This window comes from Sinohyriopsis cumingii, chromosome 4, assembly GCF_028554795.1.
Source record: "Sinohyriopsis cumingii isolate HCF-2022 chromosome 4, ASM2855479v2, whole genome shotgun sequence".
Classification (NCBI taxonomy): domain Eukaryota; kingdom Metazoa; phylum Mollusca; class Bivalvia; order Unionida; family Unionidae; genus Sinohyriopsis; species Sinohyriopsis cumingii.
The window spans coordinates 123,931,015-123,949,496 of record NC_142964.1 but is presented as its reverse complement, the minus strand read 5'-3'; the positions used below and the strand labels follow the sequence as shown (position 1 = coordinate 123,949,496).

General features: G+C 34.1%; 1 protein-coding gene across 4 annotated transcripts in view; it reads left to right on the top strand.

Moving 5' to 3' along the window:
* Positions 1 to 18,482, top strand: part of LOC149802036 (serine/threonine-protein kinase atr-like) — a 305,327-nt gene that overhangs the window by 60,448 nt on the left and 226,397 nt on the right. For all 4 annotated transcript variants that reach the window (XM_089956441.1, XM_089956438.1, XM_089956439.1 and 1 more), the window contains 5 exons: positions 1,372 to 1,454; positions 5,606 to 5,778; positions 8,099 to 8,166; positions 8,448 to 8,529; positions 14,042 to 14,136. In XM_089956441.1, coding sequence (XP_089812567.1) covers positions 1,372 to 1,454; positions 5,606 to 5,778; positions 8,099 to 8,166; positions 8,448 to 8,529; positions 14,042 to 14,136 — 501 coding nt within the window. The remainder of the gene's footprint in view (positions 1 to 1,371; positions 1,455 to 5,605; positions 5,779 to 8,098; positions 8,167 to 8,447; positions 8,530 to 14,041; positions 14,137 to 18,482) is intronic.

Sequence of the window (18,482 nt, the reverse complement as noted above, 5' to 3'; positions counted from 1 at the left end):
ATTCACCATGGAGAAATGAAATTTAGCTATGTTAATAGAGACCATATATAGGTGAACTGTTAAAAACATTTCAGGCCATTACAGCAATTTTGAAATTTGTTAAACTTATTTTTTATTTTGTTTTAGCTTGACTTTGTTTTTTCTTTTTTTTAAAATAATGCTGTTAGTATGATTGAGCAATTAATGACTTTAGGTAGACAAAATTGTATGTACTTTAGGTAATCAAATGGTATCAGATAGGCATATATGAGGTAGACAAATTTGTATTTATATGAACTTCAGGTAGACAAGTGGTATCAGGCAAGTAAATTTGTATTTATATGTACTTCAGGTAGACAAGTGGTATCAGGTAAGCAAATGATACCAAGTAGACAATAGGTATCAGGCAAGCAAATTTGTATTCATATGTACTTCAGGTAGACAAGTGGTATCAGGTAAGTAAATGATATCAGGTAGACAATAGGTATCAGGCAAGCAAATTTGTATTTATATGTACTTCAGGTAGACAAGTGGTATCACGTAAGCAAATGATATCAAGTAGACAATAGGTATCAGGCAAGCAAATATGTATTTATATGTACTTCAGGTAGACAAGTGGTATCAGGTAAGCAAATGATATCAGGTAGACAATAGGTTTCAGGCAAGCAAATTTGTATTTATATGTACTTCAGGTAGACAAGTGGTATCAGGTAAGTAAATGATATCAAGTAGACAATAGGTATCAGGCAAGCAAATTTGTATTTATATGTACTTTAGGTGGACAAGTGGTATCAGGTAAGTAAATGATATCAGGTAGACAATAAGTATCAGGCAAGCAAGGTGCCTTGCTCATGGACCCATCATTGATCCTGAGCTCACAACTGCAGTAAAAGTTTGAATAACCAGACTAATCAGGACTTGGATTTGGATAACCAGACCAATCAGGACTTGGATTTGGATAACCAGACAAATCAGGACTTGGATTTGGATAACCAGACCAATCAGGACTTGGATTTGGATAACCGGACCAATCAGGACTTGGATTTGGATAACCAGACCAATCAGGACTTGGATTTGGATAACCAGAACTATCAAGACTTGGATTTGGATCATATAATGAGTTTTTCGAATAACTGATAATTTTATGCATACATGTAATAAATTGTGAGGCACACTTCATTAGATTCATAAGTATGAATATTGGACTTTGGAATTATCATTGTTATATGGTACAATAGAGTACAGTCAGTATTATTCCTAATTACAATTAAATAATGATTAAGATTTTGATTATTTGCTCTTGACTAAATACTTACCACATATCATATCTCAGCCACTTCAAATTGATATTTCATGGAAGTAACTGAAAAATACATACAATTTTAATTACAGGAGACGAGTATGAAAGTTCTGGAGGGCTGCCATGCAGTGATAGAGATTCTGACAACATGTTTGTCTGTGTGTAATTCAGGAAGGCAAGTTTTAGTTTTTGTTTTATTACAGAGCTTTGTTTTCTTATATCCTGTATCAAACTTAAGTGAGAAATGAGCATCATTTGTCTGAAGGAATGCTTAGCTCAATGTCAAGCTTATGCAATTAGCTCTGTTTGTCAGGCAGTATTTCATTATGTTTAATTTTGATGGTCACTTATTCAGGGTTGTGGATGGTGGTGTCCATTCTCCAGTGTATATGCATCATTAAAAAGCTGACAGGCAAGATGACAATGCCCTCTTTTTCACAACAACACATATATATTCCTTTCATAAGTAGGTCATTGTTTTAAATAGCTATTTGGATAGTCAACAATATTTATTGGTATTGGCCTGTAAACCCATTTTCTGCTTTGAATTGCTTAAATTGAAATGTCCTGAGTCATCATCCAAGATATGTATGAAGTTGTGTTGTGTAATATGAAGCACTGGGGGACCCTGAGTGGCCAAATGGTCTAAAACGCACACCATTACAGATCACTGCCAGCTTACCTTTGCCTGGGTGTGTTTGAGTCTTGGGTACATGAGAAAGCTTGCTAGAGTTTCCCATGGTTTGGTTCTTTAAGGGGGATTCCCGGGTTCTTCCTCCAACAGTTATATTGGTCACCATGTATAGCCTACCTTGGCTGAAAAATGGCATTAAACCCCATAACAACGACTGTTACAGTAAAACACTGAATAACTATTTTGCTGACTTTATTTCTGCTGAAGCAAATTTTTTGTAGTCATTAATCACATTTGTCTTTTGAAAATGGAAATGTATCTTTTTTATTGAAGAAGTATTTGTAATGGATTTGAAGCCCATTGTAGTATGCTTAATTAGTTATAATTTGTTGCAGCCATTCATTGATTGGATGATTTGCCATAATAATACTGATTGATATATCTTAAAATGCAATGAAATTTCTCACAAATTGGCACTGCATTAATAATTTTGTTATACATACATGCATTTTGAAAGTGCGTATATAATTTCTTAACACTTTAATATTAGGGGTGTAAAACTGTGCATTTAACTTGCCATGTACATGTATATTTTTTGTAACTCCTGGTACATGATTTTATTGAATTTTTTTAATGTTTATTCATGGCTCTAAATTGTTCAGAATAGCTTTAGTTAGATTTTATCTTCATGAGATAGGGTCTGTTAAGAGCCTAAAATTACATAGGATCTATAAATAGATGCTCATGTGTTGACAATCACTAATAATAATCTTAATAATAAAATTTAATGTTACCGTTGTATTAATTTCTCATTAGCTGATGGGGTTTGGACGGTTCTAGAAGAATTCAGTAACTTCCCATTGGTTGGGCTGGGTCACATGAATAAGGCAAATTCAAGGCAAAATGAGTAGTAAGATCAATCACACAGGGTATATTGTGAAACATTATTGGAATGGACGGTGCATATAAGGAGAGATCTAAGCAGTCAGTTTTATTACTATGTTGGAGTCGTCCTCTTGTGTTCCTGTTGAATGTCTGTTTTGATGTTGTACTTTGATATTATTCAAGAGGAAAAACATTTGTTTGAACTGTTCAGTTGAAGTACAAAGTGCTCATTTTTTGGACTATACTATTATTTTGTATTAACTATTCTTGATGATACTATCTTGATAATGTCACTATTCTTGGAGGACCAGGGTTTGAAATTTATACTGAACTTTTTATTCTTTTAGACTTTAACAGGATTATTTTGGGTTCACTTCATTATAATGTAAATTCCTATCACATTTTCAATTATAATTTTCATACTTATTTGTTAAGTTTCACAAAAGTTGTTGGTTTTACTTCTTTCTGTTACTTTGTTTGTGACCATAGAGTCGGAACAAACTAAAGACTAAATACCTGTATTTGAAAATAATTTATTAATATTGTCTAATTCATACGATGTGCCTGATCTGAAACAGTGAGGTGATTCCAATACCTAACAACCGTATTCACTTTTTCAATTCATAATATGTTGTCTACAACTGAAAATAAAAATGAAATATGAGTAATGTAGGAGAGGATGTTAGAAGCCAGAAGTTTATGTTCTTAAAAACTTACCAAAATAGTTGTTCACAATGAAAGATTCCCTGTTTTAGAGGTTGGATCCCCAGCATTTTATTGTTGGAATCAACTCTGACCTTTGTGATCTGTCTTTTCATGAAATCAAGTTTAGATGTTTATCCTTTTCTGTGTTCTTGCTATTAATACTGGCAATAGGAATAGGCCAGAGGTCAAGGTCCCTGTGATTGAAAGGTGATTTTTGAACAGTCAGGCACAGTTCATGGGACTTGTGTTGACATTATCTTAGCAACTGTTATTCCTGTAGTCCTTAAAGTTACATGTGTGATGTTTATTCTATGTAGATGGGTTTCTTATCAATTACAAGGGATATTTTGATATTTTTGCTGTGAGAATAGTGTGTGAATCATGGTTAATAACTTGGACACAATTTATATTTTGAATCAGGTTTCTTTTTGACTTAGTATAAGTGGAACTCATTATCCTATATTCATTACATTGTTTGCACAAAGTATCTGGAACCATTACAGGCTACCATGCAATAATTTTTTATTGTTGATTGATTTAATATTTTAAAAAATTGTTTGACTATATATCGTGATAAGTATTAACCGTGTATTTGTCAAGTTTGGGACAGTCTAGAATAATGAGCAGTGCTTTGTCCATCCTCACCATCTGTTATGTCATTCTAGGATACATTTACACGATAGACCTCTTTGTCATGCCATTTACTTGAATCTTTTTGGAAATGTTGCCTCTTGGATTAGTGGTAGCAGCACTGGCAGTGATCACTCCCCATTCATGAAAGAACAACCTTAGACATCAGTTTATTACTTTCACTGGATTCACATGCAGATCTTTTGACTTTGTTACAGTAATCAGTTGTGGAATCTCACTGGGATCTCTGCTGCATAAATAAACAAATTATCTCGTATGGTAAACTAATATTGGGAGAAGTTTATCCTTTTAGTTAAGGTCCACCTCTTGAATGGTCCCCTGACTAGTGGCCACCCGTTTTTTTTTGTTTGTAGCCAGAATCCCATGGCACAGACAAATTGTGTTCAAAAGTACCCCTCAGGAATGACCACCCCACTAATGTGACCGTTGGCCAGTGTGCTAGTGGAAAAATTAAAATTTCCCCATACAAGTGACCACATTTTATTTTAATGTATGTCCAGAACCAGTATTTAATTCACACAGTAAGTAATCCAATTATCTCTACTGATGTCTGTTTCCCAGTGTCATGTTTTTGTTACTGAAGTACCATGGTACCAGACAAAGACCAAAGAATCACATGACCATTTTTGTGTCAATTCCTTTATAAAGAAGGCATTTTGTCCACTCTACAAACATTTCCTCTGCAAAATTAAATTGCAGTACTGTAAAATTATCAAAACAGGAATAAATCATTACAGAGCATTAACATGTCATTAAGTAAATGGAGACATTGCTTTAGAAGAAAAGTAAAAGTTATTCTACTCAACAACATGGGGAAGGGGTGTACCAGACAATTTTATGTTGGAAAGACTCAAATAAATAACATCATAACAGTTAAGGAGAATATTCAGCATCAGTTGAAAATGGAGTAAATGGAGAAACTTGCTGTGTCCATTTTTGTTGTTACCATATTTACCATATCTACTGTGTCCATTCTTCTTGTTACCATATTTACAATATCTACTGTTTTCATTATTGTTTTTACCATATCTATTGTGTCCATTCTTCTTGTTACCATATTTACAATATCTACTGTTTTCATTATTGTTTTTACCATATCTACTGTGTCCATTCTTCTTGTTACCATATTTACAATATCTACTGTTTTCATTATTGGTTTTACCATTCTTCTTGTTACCATATTTACAATATCTACTGTTTTCATTATTGTTTTTACCATATCTACTGTGTCCATTCTTCTTGTTACCATATTTACCATATCGACTGTGTTCATTCTTCTTGTTACCATATTTATCATATCTACCATAAATAGAGCTCTCTGGCCATCTTTTTATAACGTGTGAAATATTTTGTCTCATGGCATCACTCTTTTGGGAGAACAAAGTTACATCATAATAGATAAAACAAATGACTATTGCACTTTAGTATTATATGAATGGTATTTTCATCAGGTTGCCTGAGGACTTGAGGCATCTTAATGCTTGGGTGAGCTTTCCTCAGTTCCAGGCTCTTTGTGACCTTTGGGTCAAGATCATGCAGACATCTTGCACCTGGGAGACAGAAACCGTCAATAGAGCTTACATAATTATTGTCCACACTATTGGAGCTTTGTTGTCCGTTCAAGGTATGTCTAACTTAAAATGAATCTACACATTTTTTAAAATTAAGAACTGAGCCTGAGCTCAGTATTTTGAGGAAAATCAGATCTTAAATTTCTTTTCTGAATACGATTGAATAGACTTTGTTATTCAGTATTTTTTCAGTAATATGTTTCCAAGGATAAAACTTCCATGCACACATTAAAGCAGAGATATATAAAAAGAAATATTTAGATTCTTGGCTTTGTTTGAAGAAATGCCGGAAAGGCAACAGTTATGTTTCTTGGACATGAGTTGTGTCAGTTTGTGAATTGCTTATGGGATGATTGTTGTCAGCACGTGAAATAAAAAAATACTAACGCTAATGCCAGGTTTAGAGATTAGCAGGGATCCATTGAGCACCATGGAAACTGGCTGGAGGTCAGACAGTTCTGTGTACTGTACAAACTTTTTAGTTGAACATAATGTTGTCTTTGTTGCATCAGATGACACTTCAGAACTTTTCAAATGCATGTTTTTCAAGTTGTCAATAGCAACATGATATATTTGTACACCTTGCTGAAAATTGGAGTAGCTGATGGCGTAAATATTGACTTCCATGCTGAGAATATGTAGGGTTACATAAGAATTTTTTTATAGACACTATAATCATTGCTTTTTCAGAAACATATTTTTTTGAGATGATGGACTACACAGACAATTAAATCACATCGTACAGCAGTAATAATCTGAATCAGTTTTCTTCATCCCTTTTTTGTGCCTCATTAAATTGTTAATTTTTATGTAAGATGATTCCTATTTGGTTTCTGGATTCACATACAGAAGTAAAGACCATTCATATTTGGTTTCGGGATTCACATTAGAAAGTAAAGACCATTGATATTTGGTATCTGGATTTACATAAGAAAGTAAAGACCTTTCATATTTGGTGTCTGGAATCACATAAGAAAGTAATGACCTTTCATATTTGGTTTCTGGATTCACATATGAAGGTAAGGACCATTCATATTTGGTTTCTGGATTCACATATGAAAGTAAGGACCATTTTGACATCACATAATACATTGGTGGATCTGGGTCTATGCAGTTTGTAATCAGGAGTAATCAGTGGAACAGACAGTATTGACCCTTATTTATAAGTTTATTATGTGACGGCAGAACAGGGTTTTTGTTGTTTGCAATTGGTCTCGACTTATAAGACTTATATGGTATCATGCATGGGCAAAACTAAAGGTGACCTAGATATGGTTGTTTTTGAAAATTTCAGGCATTCTTATACTCAGATTTCAGTAATATTGGAGTCTTGTCAAAACATAAAATCTGCTGACATTATTTTCAGATTCTTTGCAGAAAAAATGGAGATATTATGAAAAACATATTCCTTACTCAGAAGTTTGCTTATTAATGTATTAACAAGGTATCTGAATAGGTGAAATAATGATCCAGGTATCTGGTACTAGGATAAGACACACGAATTGCTTGGTCAACTATATTCTAGGTACTTTTAGAACTTTTTCATAATATTTATGCAAAAAAAATTACAATAACACAAAACAAAATAACTCTCTCCACCTAAATTCCAGTGTGTGCATGGATATTTAAAAGAAAATAGGTTTGTATATGCCATTTGCAGAACCAAAATACAATTTTCAACAGATGGTAAAATGCCTTACTGGACGTCATGACAGACTCTGTACAGATTACTTCTAGAAGGATTCAGATAGATTACATATTGGGATGGAAATTTTTTCAGTCAAAAAGTGATTCTGATTGTTCATTGTAATTCTTTCTTGTATCTAACAATTCATTGCTTGCTTCATAATTTACCATAATCCTCAAATGACTTTTATTGGGCATTCAGTTTGATTCTTTTTCATGGAAATGCTTGTACCCTCTTTTATAAAATGAGATTTGTGAATGTGTCCTAAGTACTTAATATCCCTAAGTAAAATAATAGAACATATTGACTACATGTACTCTTTTGGAGGAACCAGGTTCTTATGGTAAACAAGGATTTTCTCAATATTCTTTCACATTTTGTTTACATTTTTATGTCTAAAATATCTTCGACTTTTTCTTATGCTTAGTTATAAATGTATTTAGCATTACCAATGTCATTTCATCTATTAAATCATACAGTTTTACATTAAAGTCGGTTTCACAGGCAACATGAATGTGGTTGGCATTACCAATGTCAGTCCATTTATCAAGCCATACAGTTTTACATCAAGGTCAGTTTGAGGCATTGTGTTGGACGTTGGTGTGCCATGGACCCTTTTTTTATGTCTAGTCTAGTGTTGTAATAAAGCAAGCAAACTGGGTATCTCACATTTTCTTGTTTTACAGAATCAGCTGAATATAACTCTGATCAATACCAGACCTTCACTTGGCTGCTATCATTACCATGGTTACCTGTAAGTAGATACCTATCCTTTATCAAACAAATCATCATCTTAATAATAGTATCATAAATGTATGACATGACAGTACATTAACAACACAATAGTTAACAAAAATAAAGTGCAATATATCTAAATTAATTATTTCATCTCAGTAGATTATTTTGAATATGAATTAAATAAAGTTTAAATAAGTAGAAATATTCATTTGTTAAGGTTAAAATAAAAGACAAGAAGAATATGTGGCTTTTTTGCAATATAAATTTGACTGGATATCCTTTGTGCCTCCTATTTAGAATGATCTGTCCTGGCTGGATTTTAAACCCAGCAACCCCAGAGAAGTGATGAACGTAGCTGGTGCTCTGGTGGAAAAGCTTGGTGAGTTTACATTGCATGTGGATGCTCTCACATTTTAATTTTGTCAGTTTCCTTTTTTGAAAGTTTGTTTGCACTTGCATTCCAACATTTTCAGCCATAGAGTTTATTCTTTAATTAAATTGTGATGCAGTATTACTAAATCTTATTGTGTAATGTCCACAAGGTTAAATTTTGATATAATTTTACTAAATCTTTAAGTTGAATAAAAAGGAACTTTACTTGCACAGATTTTCTCTGATGTGACATTCTAAGTCAGGATGTTAGTAGTCTCATTAGGTGCTGAGAATTTCTGCTGTACACAGTGCTTTAGTGATACAAACAAAAAAAAAAACTCATTGCAAATGAAAATTTAGTTAATTTATGCCTCATCTGGATAAGTTTGGTGAGCCATGGCCACTTTTCTAAGCTAACAGTTTTCAGGTCTGGCATTTAAGTGCTAAAAGTTCCATATCTCTTGCATCGGTTGCTGCATGGAAGTGAAAGTCTTTGATAATATAATTAAAGTGTCAGTGTTTATGCTGCATTGTGCTTGGATTTCCAGTCTTGTCAGTCATACGTTTTAAGCATCATGTTGCACTATGCCCAAGTTTAATGTTACAAATCTTCTACATTTGTCTTGCCAGTAGCTTCTCATGGGTCGGTGGTTCTTTCCTGGGTTTTCCTGGTTCTTCCTCCACCATTAATACTGGCCGCCATGTATAGCCTATTGTGTGCTGAAAAATGGTGATAAACCCCAAAACAGCAGCAACAAATTCTACATTTGTTGCTCTATTCTACTGAAATTTTGGTACACCTTTTCCTTGATAACTCATGCACTTTAAATGATATGGTAAGTTACCAGTGAACCTCAAAAAATGAAGTGGATGCCATCCCTGATGGACATTGAGAAAACCCAAAGGTAGGGTGGGAGTGGTAATGGGGCTTTTCAGTAGCTGAATACTTTTTTTATAATCGAGTTGAGAATAATTGTCAATACAGAACATTTTCTAACAAAGTTGTTTGCTTTCTTTATGCATAAATTACCTTAATTTTCAAGATACCCAACCGTTGAAAGACCATTAACAACATTACTCTAAGAGGTTTCAAAAATCATAAATTGTCTGCAAAAAACTTGGGTATTATTTCACTGCTTTTTAATGTTGATTTCACAGCAAAACAAGTTTCCTTTTTTTTGTTCAAAACTAGTTACATTCATTTCGTGAAACCCTACAAGTTGATGCTCGTTTTTATTTTATTGTTCTCATAGAAAAATATTGATTTAGTTCAAATACTGATGTTGTGATTATATTGTAAGTAATAAAATGACTTTTTTTCAACTCTGGAAAAAAATTTGAGTTCTGGCTGTCTTAGGTCATATTTGTGAATGAGTAGGCTAATTTAAGTTAGATTAATTATATTACTTGTGTTGTAATATTTGTAACTGTGATTGATCAATTAAAATGAGTTGACCGGACAAATGACTATGACAGCTAGCTTTTATGCAGGTAGGAATTGCATGCCTTTTAACTTTTCTTTTATTCCACACCCTCTATTTGATTTGATACAAGAGATGTAATTAATATGACAATACAAAGCAGGTCTGCTTTCAGTTGAGTGCAATACAACAAATACTTCCACAATTGGGATAACAAAACATGGTTGACACTTCAGTAATTTTCACAGAAAACACTCATAAACATAAAGGGATCAAGCTAGACTTGAATTTTATTGACAGGTGACTTCTCCTTTTGGACATATTAGGGTGAAGTGTGAGCCGAACAGTAAACAAGGAGAAGTTGGAGCAAATCAAGAAGTGCAATATATATATATATATATATATATATATATATATATATATATATATATATATATATATATATATATAATCTTTTTTGTCTCATTTGAATTATGTTCTCTATTTCTCAGTATCAATTTAACAGTGAAAAAAACCCCAATACTTTAATAAGTTGAAAAATCAGAGTTGTTACATGTTTATGATAAACATATTTTGTACGTGTATAAAAATTATTATATTCATGCCCATTGTATTCATATTTGAAAGTTTATGTTTGGATGGATATAAATGCAGTGTATTTTGGCTATACAACGTTAAAAGAGCACATTGTAATTTGAATAGGAGTAATCAGATTATATCAGTCTTGTAAGTGTCCAAAATGCTTATCAAGCCACCACTTAATTTTTATTTACTTTCTGAAAGTTCTGTATCAAATGGCGGTTAAAAAGATTTTTAAATTACTTTGGAACAATCTCCTGTAACATGTACATTTAGCAAAGGTGCAAGTAATTTCATACCATACTGTTAATCCAAACTGCATTGTTGCTGATTAAACATTACCCTAACTATCCACAGAGAACAAACTGAAGCAATGAATATTGATATATGACTGAACTAGACCTTTCTTTTCAATCATATCGACACAACCAAGAACACTTATGGCTCCATGCATAATGTGTTTGTATCTATTTTAGAAAAAGGGATTTTCTTAATATAACCACTTATTTTCTAGCTTCATTACAACAGTTCATTGATAGGATTGCAAATGTATGGTTTTATTATTTGCCTACATACTTGCAGTAACATCTTGTATTGGTTAAACAGTATTTGTTTCACATCTTTTTTCATATTTTCATAAAAATGAATGCACATCTTCCATCCCTTACGATTTTGCCATAAGTCTTATGAAATTGACCCTTAAAATCCAGACTTGTAGAATAAAATAAAAAATTATGAAAACATTATTGCTGCTGAAAAATCAGGATAATTGATTCATCCGGGTTTGATTTTGAAGCTAAGTTCATATTAGGATTAGTGGAATTAGTCAGGGAACCAGACTAACTTTACAGCAGTACCACATATACTTTAAACTGCTCATATTTTCTCAAGTAATGTGTCTGTGTGATCAAACTGTTTATTATATAATTTTTTTAAAATGGCACCCAGCATGTGATGCATGTTGAAGACAAAACAGAAATTAAACTGTGTTAATACTGCTAATAGTCAGCTCAGAAGAATAAAATAGAATGTTTCAATTCTTGTGAATAAAAGCAGGAAGGGACATAATTTATTGGACATAATGTGTCAATTTGAGTATGTCTTGAGGCAGGAGATGTGATTGCCATCATCCTCTGAGTGTAAAAAAATTCCAACTATTACGTCAAGTTGAGAGATAGCCAAAAGCCATTGAGGGTTTGGAACTGAAGTTTGTGCAACTGTACTAATGATAAATAAGGTTTATTTGTACTTTACAAACTTTTCAGTTGAACATGTTTACTGTTGCTGCATATTTTGATTACTGAACCTTTAAATATATTTTCTAGCTTTACGGTAGCAGTTTATGTTTTGTTACAGACTTAAAGAAGAAAATCAACTGCTTTACTGAGACAGTATTGTTAGGGTTGACAAGTCTGTGAATGTCAGAAAACAACCATGACCTTACAAAGTTACAGCCCATTTTGAATTCCACAAACATAGCATTGTCCTATATGTTTCTGACATACATGATTACATTATTAAGCTAAGTCTTTAATCACATAATATTTAGATTTTGCTATCTATGAATTGTACATCTTCATTAATCTATTTGCTGAATTATTTATGAAAACAGACAGTCTAATGAAGTAACATTTCCTAGACACAATGCCTGCCATTTTAGGTTCACTGATTTTATTAGGAGATAATGCAAATATGGCAGTTAAAATCTTCATTCAAAAAAATTTAGATTAGAAAGTGTTGTTCACCATTTATATTCTTAGAACACAAATTGCTATTTACATATTGATGTTTAAGTATCAAAACAGAAGTTGGTATGTTTTCATTGTCAAATGGTAGAACGAATGTGGAAATTGAGCAGTGATAACTTGCTCGGGAAAGGGTTAGTGGTCAGCAGCTATTAAAACACATGCCTTTTGATAACTTGCTCGGGAAAGGGTTAGTGGTCAGCAGCTATTAAAACACATGCCTTTGAATGTGCACAAGTTTATTTCAGTTGGTATCAACACCACATACAATACATTTTGCCAATAGTTATAACACTACACTGCCAGAACTGCCTGGCTACTGTGAGGGGGCATCTCAAAAATCATAAATTACTGTAACTCATTGTACATTTAAAAATAAATCACAGAGTGAAGTTGTTTTTGCTTTTGAAAAGAAAAAGGTGAAGTTACATTTTTTTTTGCAATTTAGTTACCCACTTGGCCTGGTAGCCATACCCTTGGATATGTGATGTTATTATGGATATGTTTCATGTTTGAATTCAAGATGATTACACTGAAACTGAATTAGAAGATAGAACTAAACATGAATTTCAAAACTTATTTCATTGATATGATTTATTAAAATGTTGTTGCCAGGAGGAATTAGTGACATTTTCATTGATTGAAATTTTGTTAAGTGTTGTTATTTACAGTGGACTGAGAATGTTGTTAAGAAAGAAACTGTAATAAAATATATGAAATTTTAATATAAGTTGCAAATTTCTTGATGTTGATTCAAATTTCTGGGTACTATCCACCATTTTTTGATGATAAAATGAGTTGCTATGTGAGTAGTTTATGACTGTCAGATACAGCATGAGGAAACACTAAGAGCACTTGTTTTGAATTAAATATTTGGTAATGTAACTTTAATTACTGATGCTTACAGTCTTAACTGTTACATAATAATTTTCTTAGAGTGTTCTCCCTTATTTTATTCCATTCATGTAATTGGAGGGCAAATGAGTGTTTTTGTTGTCCATCCTACTTGTCCAATTTGGGTTGTGATCAGTAAATTTTAAAGGTCTTACTGATTGAAACTAACTTTATATAAGGTTTTACAATAAGAAGACCTACTTTGAATTTGATTTTCATCATTTTCTGGTAACATGTTATGGAGTTATAACCTCCTTTTGACTTGGGACTTTGACCTTCAATTTCTGCTCATTAAGTTTTGAAGGACTTAATAGATTGAAATTAAATTTGCTATGAGACTTTACATAAAGAATGTGAAGTTTTCAATATTTCCTTGCAGAAAGTTGTGGTGGCTCCTGTTTGACTTGGAACTTTACCAATTATTGGTGGGTCCATTTATGTCATATGGACAGATTTCTAGTTTAGAGCCAATCATTTCCTTAAAAGAAGTTGATATCAGGTATTTTTTTCTTCATTGATTGGGAATATGACCTACATAATTTTTGGTGAAAAACTGGATCAGTTGGGTATGAAATTTTGATGAGTAGATTGCACAAATTAGGAAATCTGCAGCTTTGTAAATTCTTTTACATTGTGATTGGGTCAGTTTACATTGGGATGCCACCATAACTTAAGTGATGTCTACGAATGCTAGATATAATATTTGTTATTGAATTAATGGTAAGAAATTCAAAATAATGGCAACTTGTTAAAAAAGTTTGGGGGCTCTGACTCTTAGAACATGCTGTCATTTAAATTTGCAATTTAAAAATGAAAAATATGATAATAGAGAAATGACAAATGCAAAATGAAACCTTCATTTTTCTTTTATGTTCCTTAGATACAGGAAGTCTCTGTGAATCACTGCAGGTTTTATCCTTCTTACCAAAGGATGTAGCATCCAAATGGAGAACTCACATCTTTAAACAAGCCTTGGTAAAACCATTTTGTCTTTTAGTTTAACATTTGTTTTTCTTAGTCTTTGATTATTTACAAATGTTTATTTTATAGATTGTAATGAGTGGGACATTTTCTCTGTTCCTACCAGATTCATCGTCAAAGTTATTGTTCTTGTTTGTTCTTTTTTGGAATTTGTTACTTTCTAGAATTGTTTTATCACTGCAAAACATGAATACATTGGAGATGCATTTTAATCATGTTTCTGCTCCTGAAATCTGCTGTTAGTTATAATCCTATATCATGAATGTTTTTACACCAATTACGTCTGAGAGAGAGAGAGGTATCTTGCACCCTAATACTGATCTGATGGCAGGAATTGAACCCATCCGATCACAAGTTAGGTCCCTTAATCATGCCAATTCAATTTATGCAACTATTGGGCTAAGATATGTTATAAGCATTACTTTTTTAGAATTAAATGTGTGGATACCAAATGCTAAAACACTTCATTGACGCATAATACCCGAATTCAAGTTTTTTGTGATCCATGTTACGAATGAATACAGCTAATCAGTTTGCGTCATGTACAGAGATTTGATTGTCTGCCTGTGTTAGTGGAAAATGAGACATAGAGGGTCTTTTTTCCACAGGTAATACAGTTGTCATTGCCAGCAATTTGTTACTGTTTTGGTTGAAGTTTTAATTACTGTGATTTCACTGTCTTTGTATGTTACCAGTTTTTAGTATATTTTGCAGTTGTTCCGAGCTATAAATTTAATGACCAAAGAAAAACTTGAACCACATGCAACACAGAAAGCAACACTTGTGTTTTTTTACTGATGCATTCCTAGTAATCAATGTTAGGCAGTGTCACACCATTCATTAACATCAGTATTGAGTTTTGGTGTTCTAACAACACTCACTGACTAATATGGTGAATCTATAAAATGCTCATAGGAGGTCTCACACCACTTTTGATCATTAATATATTAGTTGAGGTTCTTCTTTATTCATTGTCATCATCAGTATGTGTTTCTTGCTTTTCCTTTGCATAAATAAATGTTGCAGAGTATTAGCAACTGTAGGCATAAAACACTAATGGGATGCACATACCATCTTTCCTTTTGTGCTCTATTTGTGAACATATGGACAGTTATCCTTTTTGTTGTGTATGGTCAGTTGAGATATGGGACCTTGACAAGAGTCAATTCATGTATAAGGTGAGGAAGAATGGCCGTTCTGCTTCCTCATCACCTTGATCAGTGCACAAGACAACCCACAAGAGTCTCACCTAACCAGAGAGAATTTTCTCATCTGCTGTGCTAAGGTTCTGGGACATAAATCTGGGGAAAGATGGTGGTCAGCTCTTTTTACCATCTTATCAAAAGACCAAATCACTTTCTCATCTGGCGGGTTCAAACCCCAGCTGAGTCATACCAAGGAGCTGCTGTTTCAGCGTGTTCACTGGCAAACTCACTACAGTTCACCAAGACCAACAGGACATCTTCATCCTGCACATACACACTTTCTTATCTGACACAGTGGGTGGGAAGAGGCAGGGGATCCAAAGGAATGAGGAACTGCTGTTTCAGCGTGTTCACTGGCAAACTCGGTACAGTTCACCAAGACCAACAGGACATCTTCATACTGCACATACACACTTTCTTATCTGACACGATGGGCGGGAAGAGGCTAGGGGCAAACTCACTACAGTTCACCAAGACCAACAGGACATCTTCATCCTGCTCATGTTCATGAGAAGCTAAATTATCCAACTGCATATCTCTGTCAAGAGGAGACCTTTGAGTAAGGGTATCCTTGTTGCCCCTAGCAACAGACTTTGCCCCTAGCAACAGAGTTTGCAGGAGGATCAGAATGCTACTTGACCTTCCTTGAGTGTCTGTGAGAGGAAGAACAGCCCCCTCCTTCCTGTTTGGCTCCACACAAGCAGACAATGTGGCTGTAATTAGGGAGCTCAGATAAAGGCTTCTGAGCTGCCAGGAGTTCACTAGGCAACACAAGGGGTTGTTTGTCCACCTTCTACAATGCTTTTAGCAGCCAGCTCCATCTTCACCTGATCGCTGGAGCATTGCAAGTAGGGATATTTTGGTGGAACTGGGCACACCCTCTGTTATGATGCTGGATGTGTTGGCACTTAAAACTAGGTCACATTTCAGCATAACCTCACTCTCATTTACTGGTAGCTTCCTTCACTCTTACGAAGAAAGAATCTCTGTTTCCAGCTGCATTACAGTGCTTGCTGGAGGCAGTTGCCATAATCTTCAGACATGCCTTGCCTATGTCCATGGCACAGTCAGAGGAGAGCTCCTCCTCCACAGTTATGTTACCCTGGACACCTCAAAGGTCTTACTGGATCACATTAAGAAATCTTCTTAGGGCTGCTCCCTTGGAGGCAGAGATGCTCTTTGGCGGTCTCATTCCCTCCAGGACCTGAGGGACCTCACATCTGTTCCTGGTCTGTCAAATTGGCCAGCAAGCATGTTCATCCTGATTGCTCACAGGATCTTCAGCAACGCTTTTCAAAGGAACGCAGCCACAGCCCTCCCGCCCCCAAAAATGGTATGTTTTTTCACACATTTGTTTTAGATCACATACCTTGACAGGGTTACAGCTAGGATGTGTGATCGTTCAAGTCCTGCCCCCAATTTAAGATTTCTCGCAGGATTTTAATCCTGTGTGGGCAAAATTCCGAGAAAAAATAGGAATTGTGCACATTTTTTCTTAAGAATGCGTTATTTATTTTTTGGGGGCTGTTAAATTCCAGGTTGTCATTCTCGGTGAATATGTTGTACTTGTATAGTTCTAAATACGTCACATATTTCTATATGTCATGTGCTTATTTCTGATTGGTTAATAACAAAGGTCAGAAGATCATGTTTGATACAAAAGCTGGCTTGGCAGGACGTGATAAATGGCTAAATCAGTTAAAACTTGGACCCTTTCATTATTTCAGCAGTAACACTTCTAATAACAGTCAGGGTGCAGAAGTTTCTGTCAGTAGTCAAAATGACAGCAAACAAACACTTCCTCAGGCTAGTCCAGTGTTGGACGATGCTTGTGATGATACGTTTAAAGATGGAGGCAATGAAACTAAGGGTCCATCAAACACCAAGAAAAAAAGCACCCTTTCAATTCAGATTGGAAACAAAATCGACAATGGCTGAAGTGAATGAAAAAAATTAGATGCTTTGCAGATGGTGTGTAAAACTGGCAAAAAATTCTTTCACACTTGGAAATGCTAATTTCAGAACATCAACCCTTGACAGACATGTTGAATTACCAGCTCACAAACAGGCAATTCAGGATTTGAAACTAAGTGAAAATCTTGAAACTGCATGCATGGCAGCTATCAGCCAGAAATCTGAATCCATTGTTCATGCTATGTCAGTTGCCTATTACTCGGCGAAGGAGAATATTGCTTCTCTAAAATGTGACTGACTGTTAGATTTTGTTGACTTTCTGTGTGTTGGTGTTGGCAGCATGAGTTGGAGGAGATGCAACCTATTCACAAGAGCTTCTGTAGAGGAATTTCAGGTAAGTTCTTTTATTTTATTTACATTTTTTCTATTGAAATTTAGATGGAAAAAAAGTGTTTACTAACAAGCAATCAAAACATGATCAGTTAGGTTCCAATCAGTGCATATCTTGAGGAATCCCTGTGTTACTAAAAATAGCACCAAGCATCGTGATTGGCCAGTGAAATTGCATTCGGTAGCTAGTTGTCATAACTTCCTGTCAACATTTAATGATGGTTAATGTTTTTTCATTTTTAATCAATATTGGTACCTGTTTCTTTTGTCATGAAATTCTTTCCTGTCTAGACAGGTCACATTTCAGTATCACTGTAATGAGATTTTGTGTGTTTGAAATGATGATACAGTCGCTGTTGTTTGAATAATTTTCTGAGCATGTAAGGAGTTGCTGTCGATATCGTGATACAGTACAGTAGTCAGACAAATCCCACTGCTTGAAACTTATGTAATGCTTTAGTAAATAAGTTATTATTATTATTTGCTCTGATGATCATTGCAGCAAATGACATTGACCCTAATCTGCTTACATCACAACTGTGCATATGTAGCGACCCATCAATGATGTATATAATATCGTTTTTTTGTTTTTAAAATCATTTTATACAAACAGGTACAATCACTTCCTTTATTACTATAATTGAATGACTTTAATTAGCAGAGAGAGAGAGAGACTTTAGTGCCATATTATTTTAGCATTTAAACACTTTGATGGGTTTTCTTAAGACAACCGAATTATCTCAAGGCAGCATCCATAGACACTCCATGATGTTAGGTTACGGTTCTTGCACATTTGATTTTGGTCATTTTACTTTGGTTTTCTTTAATAAT